Source organism: Rousettus aegyptiacus, unplaced genomic scaffold (genome assembly GCF_014176215.1).
Source record: "Rousettus aegyptiacus isolate mRouAeg1 unplaced genomic scaffold, mRouAeg1.p scaffold_m13_p_7, whole genome shotgun sequence".
Classification (NCBI taxonomy): domain Eukaryota; kingdom Metazoa; phylum Chordata; class Mammalia; order Chiroptera; family Pteropodidae; genus Rousettus; species Rousettus aegyptiacus.
This window is the reverse complement of record NW_023416310.1, coordinates 19,154,552-19,166,628: the sequence shown is the minus strand read 5'-3', so window position 1 is coordinate 19,166,628 and position 12,077 is coordinate 19,154,552. Positions and strand designations below refer to the sequence as shown.

At 37.7% G+C, this 12,077-nt stretch overlaps 1 protein-coding gene across 12 annotated transcripts in view; it reads right to left on the bottom strand.

Annotated features, from left to right (window-relative positions):
* Positions 1-6,794: 6,794 nt before the first annotated feature.
* RASGRP3 (RAS guanyl releasing protein 3) overlaps positions 6,795-12,077 on the bottom strand; it is an 85,269-nt gene continuing 79,986 nt past the window's right edge. For 11 of the 12 annotated variants that reach the window (XM_016136033.2, XM_016136031.2, XM_016136038.2 and 8 more), the window contains 2 exons: positions 11,646-12,010; positions 6,795-8,506 (listed from right to left, as the gene is read on the bottom strand). In XM_016136033.2, coding sequence (XP_015991519.1) covers positions 8,498-8,506; positions 11,646-12,010 — 374 coding nt within the window. In that variant the 3' untranslated portion in view covers positions 6,795-8,497. The remainder of the gene's footprint in view (positions 8,507-11,645; positions 12,011-12,077) is intronic. The other variant, XM_016136030.2, reaches the window with a different exon arrangement.

Below are 12,077 nucleotides of genomic sequence, written 5' to 3'. Positions count from 1 at the left end.
TGTAGTGACAATATCTTCCTCTTAAAGTTGTAAGGATCAAATAGGTTAGTATGTGCAAAGCGTTTAGAACAGTGTGTGGAATGAAATAAGCACCATATACTACTAGCTATTCTAATTATTTAGATTTATCTTATTAATTATTTAGTTTTTCGAGAGTAGCACTGTGCAAATGAAATATCATAAAGGTCGTATATGTCGTTATGAATGTCATGGCAGCTATGTTAAAAAAGTAAAAGAGGTAAAATTATTTTTAATAACATTTAGCTCATTATATAAGAAAATGTTATTGTTATAGCATGTAATCAATATACAATATTTTTTAATGACAGTTTACCTTCTTTGTTGTGTACTGTCTTTGAAATCTGGCATGTTTTGTACCTACAGCCCACTTCAATTTAGATTAGCCACATTTCAAGTGCTCAATAGCCACATATGGCTCCTGGCTACCATATTGGATGGCACAGGTCTAGCAACTTATTTTTTGTCTACTTGGTACAATTGATATATCATGAGCTGAGTTAGATGATAATAAATGTCCTCTATCATTAATATATTTCTGGGTATTTCTTCTTGAATCTCCTGTACTTTCTGTTATATAAACATTGAGGCTCTGCAATTTGGTACAACAATATTCATAATAATTATATTTCCATTGTGAACTGTATCCTTTAGCATTAAAATGAACCTACTTTTATCTCTTTTTGTGCCTTTGCCTTGAATTTAATTTTGTGTAATTCTATATTTATGACCAGTGGTTTTTTGTTTATTTGTTTACATTTGCCTGATATATATTTGTATATTTAAAAAAGCTTCACCCACCTGAATCACTTATGGTAAGACTCTTATACATAGCATAGAATTAGATTTTTCTTTGTTATGAGTTTGAGAATCTTTTTTCTTAATCATTTAGTCAATTTACACTCATATGACAAATATGTCTGAACTTAGTTCTGTTCTATTATTTTAGGTTCTGTTTTCTGTTTTTATAACTTTTAAAAGTCTATCACATAGGATTTCTTTGCTTTGGATTTTGTATCTACTCTGATATTTAGAAAGACTTAGAGTTTTATTTTAATCTTTATCTTTATACCTATGTAGAATTGCCTTTGTCTTACATTTCTTTAGAAAGAATTACTAAGGAAAGTCATCTGAAATCTGAAAATAAGGCAAAAGATTGCTGCATGTTTTTTAAATGTCATTCCAGAGCAGTGTCTAACTAGGCTGCCTAAGGGTCATGTGACTGTCTAGAGCCATGATTCTCAAGGGCAGGAACAAACCAGTAGTATCAGCACCAGCATCATCTGGGAACTTGTTAGAAATGCAAGTTCTTGGGCCCCACTCCAGACCAACAAAATCAGAAGCTCTGTAGATAGGGCCCATCAGTTTGTGTTTATGCAAGATCTCTAGATGATTCTGATGCAAGGGCAGTGTTCTTATCCAGGGGCAATTTTGGAATTGAGGATATTTGGAAATATCTGGAGACATTTTTGGTAGGCACAACTTAAGGGCAGATACTACTGGCATCTCGTAGGCAGAGGACAGGAATGCTGTTAATACTCTACAATACACAGAACAGCTCCCACCCCTTCCCAACAAATAATTATTGTACCCAAATGTCAGTATTACAGAGGTTGAGAAACTCTTCTAGGGGAATATAATTTGGTTCGATATACTATTTATTATGGATTAGTATCTAGATGCTAACTTGAATAAAACTTGATAAGATGCAAAGATTTTTATCTGGTGAAGATACAAATTATTTCTGTGCAGTAGAGTAGAAAACCCAAAGGGTATGTTTTAATCACCCAATAGGTTATTGTATTAGTTATCTATTGTGTAAAAAAAAGATAAGTTAAAATGACAATAAAAATTCACTTCTTGAGAAATTCTTAGAGAAACAGTTTTCGTATACTTTCTAAGAGTGTTTGATTTGTTGTTTTTTTCAGGTGAGAAGTCTTCTGACATTTGTTTAACTTCTTTTTTTTTTTTCTCTAGTATGTTCTGGGTTTTGTTCTATCTTAACTCTGTTTTGATTTTCACTTTTATCTGAAATTTGTGGAAATTTCATTTAAGGAAGAAACGAGGGGAGTGTCCAGGCCAAGTGAAATTAGTCTTATGTCCTAAGTTTTGCATGTAATTTATGTGCAATTAGTCTTTTATATTTTGGGCAGGTATTAGCAACTGTGGTATTTTTTTTTTTTCCACCACAAAGACTCTTGCGCTTTATTAACCTAGAGACATCCCCTAGAATATTCACTTCTGGAAAATATTCCCTGTGTGTTCCAACTCTTGTTTCTTGGAACCAAACCAGGGCCAGGAAGAGCCTGCTACCAGCTGGTATATACATTCCTTCTGTTATAAATAGAGGATTGAGGAGATGGACTTCATAGTGTGCTCTTTTGCTCTAAAAAGGGTATTGATTGCTACCTGTTTTCTGTTTGTTTGTTTGTTTGTTTGTTTGTTTGTTTGTTTGATGTTGCAGCCAGCAAATCCCTCTTAATGAAGCAACTTCTCTCTCTCTCCTCCTGCAAGCCTCTCTGAGTAATCTGATGCTTTGGGTCATTTTTCCTCTATTGGGCCTAGGGTTTCAGAGGTCCCCTAGTTTCTGTACAAATGGAACTTATTTTTTGCTTTTATTCTCATTGTTGATTATTAAATTATTTCATTCAGAAAAGAAGTAATGGTTAATTTTTCCCCAAAACCTTTTTTAACTACAAACCTTCAGAGAAGTTTAAAAAATAGTACAAATTCTGGTCAAGATAGTGGGTTAAGTAAACACTGTGCATTCCATAACCATATTAAAATTGCAACTTAATTATGAAATGGTCAACCTAGAGACCCATCTGAAGACTAATTGAATGAAACTCCTATAACTTGGGATATAAAGCAGAGGCCATATTAAGATTGGTAGGAAGAGTGGAGACACAAAACAGGCTGATTCCACACCTACATGTGGCATTTCAGCATCTAAAGAATAGCTCTGCTGTGGAGATACCCCGGAGAGGAGTGAAGGGCTCCAGCCCCACACCAAGACTCCCCGACCCAGGATTCCAGTACCAGGAAGAGGAGTTCCCACAGAATCTAGCTGTAAAAATCAGTGGAGATTCTGACCCAGCGAGTAAGATGGAAGACGGTAGTAAACCCAGAGGTCCCCTTAAAGGTTCCGCTCGCAGAATCGCTCACAGGCACTCACCTTGGTCTCCAGGGGTGAAGGGACAGCAACTCCGGAGGTGCCAGAGACATACAGGGAAAGACTGAGTTGTGTGGCTTCAGGGTGAGGGCTGGAGGGGCAGCTGCTGTTATCCCTGCATTGAGCCCTCCTCCTATGTAGCATATAGGTAGGCGCCATCTTGCTTGTGTTTGAGCCCTCTTCCCAACCTGGCCAAATCTGATTCTGCATTGGCCTGGTAAGATCTTCTTGCTCAACCCTGTGACTCCCTGAGACCCCGCCCCACCCAACTCGCAAATTGCTGGTAGCAATTTGTTGCTGGGCAACGAGCCCCACCCCACACTCTTGGCAGGAGGCTCCTTAAGCGCTAACAGGCCTCAGCTCAAGCACTTCAGAAGACACTTTAGGAAAGGGTACTAACCCCTACCTGAGCTTCAGTATTTCTTGAGTGAATCTCAGGTCTGCCTACCTGGCCTCAGTGTAATCTGAGACTTTTGTGAGTGGTAACAGGCTCAGCACTGGCAGCAAATCTGAATCTGCACTAACCTGGGGAACATTACTTGCCCCACCCTGGTGGCTTCCTGGACTCTGCCTCATCCAACTTATGTACCACCTGAGGCTCTCTCACCTGCTGAGCCTTATAAACAGCTGGCAGTTGCCTTAAGACTTGGGGTGCCCTGGGCCTTTTTCTGAGCTGCCCCTCAGCCTGGTACTGGTGGCAGTCATCTTTGGTTCTCAGCATGCCTCCAGGCTCTCTCACATGCCTCCAGGTCCAAAATAGACAATGATCAACCATGGATAGTTTTGTAGTTCCTACCAGTTAACCCTAGACCAGTCACAGGCAGCAGCTGACTTTGACCTGCATGGAACCCCCTCCGAAGGGGCTTCAGAACCAAGATACTTAGAGGCTGGCGTTAGACCTTAACAGAGTGCCACCTGGTTAGCCCAAAAGTGGCACATCCAAAGGGTGATCTCAACAGGAACATAAGCCCACTTGAGCAAATCTCACTTTGTGGGGTCAGCCTCGACACAGCAGCTCAAACACTGTGAGCATGGCCAATCTTCACAGTCAGCCCGAGAGTCAATCCCACCCACTGAAGTACCAATGACGATTGAGGCTCAACTACAACAGGAGGGCACACACAACCCACACAAGGGACACTCCCGACGCACCTCGTACAAGTGATCAGAAAGATTTCACCACTGGTCCACAGGGGACACCTACTACATAAGGCCACCTGGCTAAGACTGGAAGACATAGCATATCTACATAATACATAGAAATGAACACAGAGAGGCAGCCAAAATGAGAAAACAAAGAAGCATGTCCCAAATGAAAGAACAGGAAAAGACTCCAGAAAAATAACTAAATGAAATGGAGGCAAGTAACCTACTAGATACAGAGTTCAAAATATTGATTATAAGGATACTCAATGAACTTAGGGGAAGAATAGATGATCTCAGTGAGAACTTCAACAAAGAGATAGTAAGCATAAAAAAGGTCATAGAAACCAAACCAGTCAGAAGTGAAGAACACAATAAATGAAATGAAGAATATACTAGAAGGAATCAACAGTAGATTAGATGAAGCAGAGGACTAAGTCAGAGATTAAGAAGACAAGGTAGCAGAAAACACTCAATAGAGCAAAAATAAAAAATATCCTCTTAAAAAAAAGAAGACAGTTTAAGGGACCTTTGGGACAACACCAAGTGTAACAACATTTGCATCATAGGGATACCGGAAGGAGAAGAAGAAAGCAAGTGACTGAGAATTTATTTGAGAAAATAATAACTGAAAACTTCCCTAACCTGTGAAGGAAATAGACATACAACTCCAGGAAGCACAGAGTCCTAAACAAGATGAACCCAAACAGACCCAACCCAGACATATCATAATTAAAATGGCAAAAGTTAAAGACAAAGACAAAGAGAGAATTTTAAAAGCAGCAAGAGAAAGGCAGCTAGTTACTTGCAAGGGTACTCCCATAAGAATGTCAGCTGATATCGCAACAGAAACCTTGCAGATTTTGGATGCACCCTGGAGGAAGCTATTTCCCAATGAGCCTTAAATTTCAGGTAGCTACCTATCATTACCACCTTGAATGGTCGTAAAACATATTCTGGTTGTCAAATAAATGATATACTTTCTACTTTAAAAGTTAATTTTTGTTTTTCTCTTGTTTTCCTGTAGTAAACTAAATTCTTTCAAGAGCTAGCATCTTAAACAGATCTAATTTTGATTTATTTTTCTCTAAACTCATTTATGTTTTACCCATCTGGTTTCATCTTGCCTAGTTATTTTCAAACAATACAGAATAGCTAATGTTAGAAAACAGACTAGAACTAACCCTACACATACATAGTGCCAGGAATAAGAAAAATGTTTTTGAATATTTTTCATTTATACTTTGTTTAAATAATTTTTTGACACAAAATTTAGTTAAATGTTATGTTTAGAGCTTCTAAAGTATGCAGCCATATGATATATAAAGTCTGAGATCTTGAAGACAATTTTAGAGAAAAACACTGTTTAACTACAAAATAATATGCACTTACTTATAAAGTCTTTACAAGGTACTTTTGCAAATATTATTCCACTTAATTTTTACAACTCTATGAGGTAGTTGAGGAAGGTAGTGAAATCTCTTTTTCCAATAAGGAAGTTGAGGCTCAAATAGACATATTGACTTGCCCAGGATCTCATGACTCTTTACCAGCAAAGGTGGAATTTAAATCTTTTCACGGACTGCATGCCAAAGGTATATCGTGGTAATCTCATTTGACTAAATTTCCCTCCTCAGTCATTCTAGAGTCTGTATATTTTGGCAAAATCAATGTATTTATCTTAGAAATACCACACTTCCTACCATCGATAGTAGCTCCCTTCTGCAGGAGTCCTGCCTGCATTATTAAATAGCAAATCCCTCTGAATTTTGGAGAGACTCTTTACCATAGAAATCTAGGGGTATTATTGCTTCAGGAGGCAACCACTCAACATAAAGTGTTCAAATACTTGCCCTCTGGTTTAGGAAGATCTAACAAAGCATCAGCCCAATTTGTACATCTTTCAATAAAGAATCAGTTGCATTATCTAACTGGTATTTAATAATGTTCACTGTTAAGAGTTTTGTTTTGTTTTTCTTTTTCACCTAAAAAGTGACTGTGATTGTCAAAACTACAAAAAAAAAAAATTCTGGAGGAATGTGTTCTCCACCATGGGTTTGCCTATTTTGTTTGTTTTACTGATGATGGGAAATTGATAGATTGGTAACATCACAGACACCATTGATTGTGAGTAAATGATATCATCAAAATTATAAAGCTGCTCAACAAGAACTCAAATTTCTGCAAATAATAGGAATGTGTGTATGTGTATATTTATAGTTATATTTATATGTGTATAGTTTATTCATTGTTTTATTTTCTTTTTTGTGTTTGTTTTTTACTCAAGGAACATTTAGTATCTTTGTTACAGGAAGACTGACAATATAAAACTGTTTTTATATGGAAAAACTCAAAAATAACCCAAGTGAAATGATTGCTCTGAAAAAAAGAATAGTCCAACATTTATTAACAAGCTTCTTTCTGAATTTTCTTAAATTAAAAAAAACACAAGAGAAGTTGGTTATATTTTAAATTGCCATTTTCTGTTTTTAATTTTGTTAACATGTATTTCATTGCATTTATGAGTAGGAATAGATAGTATATATACAAAGAACCAATACTTGGGGATGATGATTTGCCTTCTGAGGTACTTACAGATGGTGAGTTCTCTTATTACCTGGCTTAGTCACAGCTCCCCTAACTAAGAACTTCATTTAATTTGCAATATCTCTGCAAATTGATCTCTGAATTGCACAATTGAGTCAGTTCTAGCAGTTTTGGAACCATATTTAAAGCAACTAATTTGCCTTAATGGCTCTCAGCTCCTGAGGGTAGAGACCAAGCATCACTTATCTTTGTGTATCTAGCACAGGACCTGCATAGAACAGGTGCTCAACAGATGTTTGCTGAGAACTGTCCTCAGTTACCTAATGGAGAACAGAAGAAAGGCATTTCTTTACCAAAATGACTGCCCCACATAGAAGCAAATTCAGCCTTACATAGAATATATACACTTAAACTCACAAATGCAGACCAGTGCATTTCTGCGGGTACAATTTCTGATTGGTCACTTGGTAGCAGGTCATTCATTGCCTTCTTCCACAGGCTCAACCCCATTTCTATTTTTGAACATCTTGGACCAAGTTCTCTATCCTCTCATCACATAAGAAACAAACTTATGTGTAGTTATTTTGTGTCAAAGGAAGATATTTAAAATGTTGATACTTTAAAATTTTAAATGAATGTTAATCAAATGTAGTTTGTCATGGCTTGCTTTCTATGACCGTTTGTTAATTAGGGATGGCAATTTCTTAGGAAGAGCACAAGTGTTCTTTTTCACAACCTAAAATATTTCTCCTTAACAAATAAAATTCTTTAAACTATCTTGAGTTTTAAAAATTGCTGGTCATTTTACATTTTACTAAGTGGTTCATTTGATGAATATTTTCCTCCTAAATTTTATCCCCAAAGGCTTAAATTGATTTTTTTTGTTATTCATATTTCTTAATAACAGTCTTAATAGAAGTCTTAAGGAAGATGGCTAATGCTAGTCAGACGGGACAAGTATAGTTAATTTTCCCCCATGGCAATTATATATATTAGGAGAGTTTTCATGGCTGTTTCGTAGCTTCCTAGTGATATAGAATTGGTAAGACTTACATGATATATAAATGTGTGACTTGTTACACATCATAATAGCAACCATATGATAAGAACAATGTAAACAGCTTCTCCTTGCAACAGATCGTCATTAGAGGAATCACTGCATTCCAAGATCTGAAGAGGGTCCTTGTCTTTCAAGAAAATGTTGCCCTGGTCCCATTTAAAAGCATACCAAAAGACCTCAAAATCAACTCCTTGTTAAACATCCCCCCTCCCCAAACTTTATAAAAATACTGAAATAATATTCTCTCAAAAAAAAGCAAAGTCTGACTTTAGAGAATACGTATCAAGTACATGCACAAAAGCTTTCATTTCACCCATGTATGAATGGCTCTAGAGAAAGATATGTGGCACCTAACTAAGGGCAAGGGAAGAGGAAATAAATAGTTCCTAAGGTATCCTCTGTCCCATAGTTCAATCACGGAGATCCCATAGTGTCACAGGCAGCAAACGTCCAGATATCTTTTCAGGTAAATTCCTGGGAGTTGGACTGTTCTTCAGAGTTTCATCTTGCTCCTTCCAAATGCCAACGTTATTGCCCTCACTGTCCTCAGCCTGAAGTCAGCCATCCTGCAATACAAATCAGAACCTGTGGTAAGAGTGTTCCTAGAAAGCAGTTTATCAGATAAATTCGAGAGAACAGCTCAAATGATACCTTATACTCTATAGATTTAGAGAGAATTAAAAGATCATATAGCCCAACCAGAACATGAAATCTTAAAGACTCCCATACAGAGTGTGACAAGGATGATTTCCACGGTGCTCTCTAAAGAGTGATCTACAAAACACTGGCCTTTGAAATGCTCCACGTTGAGGTTCCCCTCTTAGAAATTCTCAGTGTAAATTAGTATAAGGGCACTGAGAAAAATCTAAAGGGAAAATGATATATACCTATATAGGTATACATAGCCATTTATCGAAAGAGAGAGAGAGAGAGAAATATTCAACTTTGTTTACTCCAGCATTTCCTAGCCTTTCTATGATATTTGCTAATTAGATTTAATTCAGCACAAGATAATGGGAAACAAAGAAACATTATAAAGGAAATATACATATTCATACTGCCAAGAAAGTAATCTTGACCTGTTCTTGCCATCTAAGGATGAAATGACAATTACCACCACAGAAAATATTCGCACCCTTATATTTTTAAATGAATATAAATCTTGAAACTCCACCAAAGGCAAAATACAGATTACAAACCCAATGACATTTTTCCATCCATTTATCATTTTTACTTTTAGAACTCATAAATATCATCTCTACCTAAATAGTAAATGTATAGATCATTTCTCTTAATGCTATTCATTGGTGTTGCCTAGAAGAAAAATTAATTCTTAAATTTGAAAACTCCTTTGGGTACATATTCAACTCTTGGGTGTAATTTTTTCACATTTTTTTTTCCTTCTTGCTTTTTCTCTAAACAAAGCTAAATATCTTATTTGTTGCTGATCTGGATGAGGATGAGACAGTATGCCAAATGCATTTTACACAAGAACATATGAAAGTAAGTCTTAGAGGTCAATGAATCATCTTTTTGTTTTATGAGATGAGAAAATGGAAAGGGCAAGGGAATATCTGTATATAAAGGGCCAATTTTTAAAGAAAAAAATAAAATTTTAAAAAAATAGATCTTTGTTTCTATTTCTTTATAGAGATTGAAGATCAGGAAATCTTACCCATGTAAGTGACTGTCCTATACCAAAAAGCTGAAAATTTCTCCTAACCCAGGAGCAAGGTTTAAGTAACTTGAATGGTGCGACGCCAACGGAAGTGAGCTAATGGCTAGTCACATTGTTTGTGAAACAAAAGCAGATACTCCTCTGAATTCAGAGGTGCTCCACACGGTGGGCACCATCTGAGAGCTTTCGGTGGGCATCCTATTACTCTACCCATAGAAGCTCTTTTTTTCTGAGGTTTCTGTGATAGCCACATTGATCATGGAAACAGGCTCTGCAGGCTGAGGTGGCACTTGGGGTAACTGGCAAAATTTCAGACATCATCCAAAAATCTTACCTAATGGTTTCTTGCATTTTTTTTTTTTGGATCATAGACCCCCTTAAGGCCCTCTCCCCTCAAATGAGCATGCACCCATTATAATTTCACATAAAATATAATGTACTTTCATGAACTCCCTGAAGCCCTTCTTTGGACCTCAAATTAAGATACCTTGCCCTAGGATAGCTTCCTCTGTCATCAACTCATAAACTTTTTTTATTATTCACCTTTATATAGATATAGATATAGATATAGATATAGATATAGATATAGATATAGATATAGATATTCCCAGCTTGAGCTATGTTAGGCCAGTAGTAGCGAAAGGATAGGACTGAAATATTTGCCAAGATGATAGTAGGAGAAGTGTTAAAAACAAAGTTGGTATTGCAAATCTGTAGTGACAGAAAGTAAATTAGTGGCCTGGGGCAGGGAGAGGTTGGCAAGATAAGGAGACTGCCAAAGAGTACAGGGCTTCTTTTTGAAATGATGTAAATGTTCTAAACTTAGATTGTAGTGATGGTTGTGCAATGCTGTGGATATACTAAGAACCACTGAATTTTATGCTCGAAGTGGGTAAATTTTATAGTATTAAGTTATATTTCAACAAAGCAGTTTTTAAAAGCCAGTGTTATAATAAAGGGAAAAAAATGGCTCGGCAGGAACTTACAATAAACTTCATTTGACTGAAGATATGTGTGGCCTCCTTTTGATTGTCTTCAATGAGAAAAGAACTAGAGGAATTTTGGTTAAAGGTCACTGGAGTTTTTCTCATCATGGGAAACTATGAAGACTGTGTGTTTAGGACTTCTGAAGAGTGTGGAATGTGCAGGACCACCCATAAGAATAAAGAGCAGTGGCTTGATCCAGTAGGATCTCTGCCCAACCCAATATTCTGCTTCTGAGAATGATTTGGTAGGAAGGCAATGGCTACTACCCTTCATGACATTGTTTTAAAGGTTAGGAACATGACACCCATTTCCCCAAATTCTTTTTCTTAATACACTATGAATTGTTGACTAATAAATTTATCTAAGTCCATCTTGAATCAATTTATATTTTTAGCTCGTTCTAACAAATTCCATATGCTTCCCTATTTGCTTGGGATGATTAAGTATAAGTTTTGCAGGAGGCAGAGCCTGGTATATAGAACCTTTAGGTCCCCATGTCTCTGAGTCTCACCATCCCCTTCTCCATGATGGTGTCAAATCTCTCTCTCTCTCTCTCTCTCTCTCTCTCTCTCTCTCTCTCTCTCTCTCTCTCTCTCTCTTTCCAGTAGGGGCAAGCGTTTCCAACTCTCTTTCTCTACCTACCAGTCTTTCGCTTCTACCGCCTCCCCTGAGTTTGGGCTCTGATTCTAACTTGAAAAACCAAGCTGATCAGTTTAGTGCACTGCTATCTTGAAAACATGCAATAGTCGTGGGTTTCTGGGACATCATTCCAGGTCATAGACATGGCAAGTTTCACTAAGTTTTAGACCTTGTCCAATTTAATTTTATACATGATGAAACTGAGGTCCAAAGAGTCTAAACCACTTGCCTGGGGTCACGTAACTATCCAGTGGCAAGACTAAAAAAGTGGTATGTCGTGATGCCCAACCATTCTGCTTTGAAAAGTATGCAGGTTGCCTCCTGGACTCACTGTAACACTCATCTCAGCCCCTTTCAACTTCCCTATTCTGATTTTATTTGTGGTTTTACCCAGCACTGACCTCACCATCCTGTCTAGTCTCACCCATGTCTGCTTCATCCTGGTCAGGTTCAAACTCAGTGCCACGGTCAACAACATCCACTCCAGCCTGAACCCTGGGCTTCTCGTTTTCCCACTTGGCAAAGCCTTTGTCTTTTGCCGCTTTGTCATGGAACTTGGATTTCATTTTGGGGAAGGTGTGGGATCCTGAGTCCCCCCAGCCATCCTCTGACCATACTGGCTCAGTCTGAGTGGCCTGGCTGGCGGTGGCCCGCTGCAGCCTCACGGAGATCTGACGAGAAGAGCCCGTAACCAGTGTGATGGCTCTGCTGTCCAAGTCTTGGTGTCCAGTGGAGACGCCGGGGAACTCAAACACCTCATCCTGCACTGGAAGGGGAAAGGTAATGGGGATTATTGTGATTATCTGACATTTGACCTCTTCATAGCAAACCAT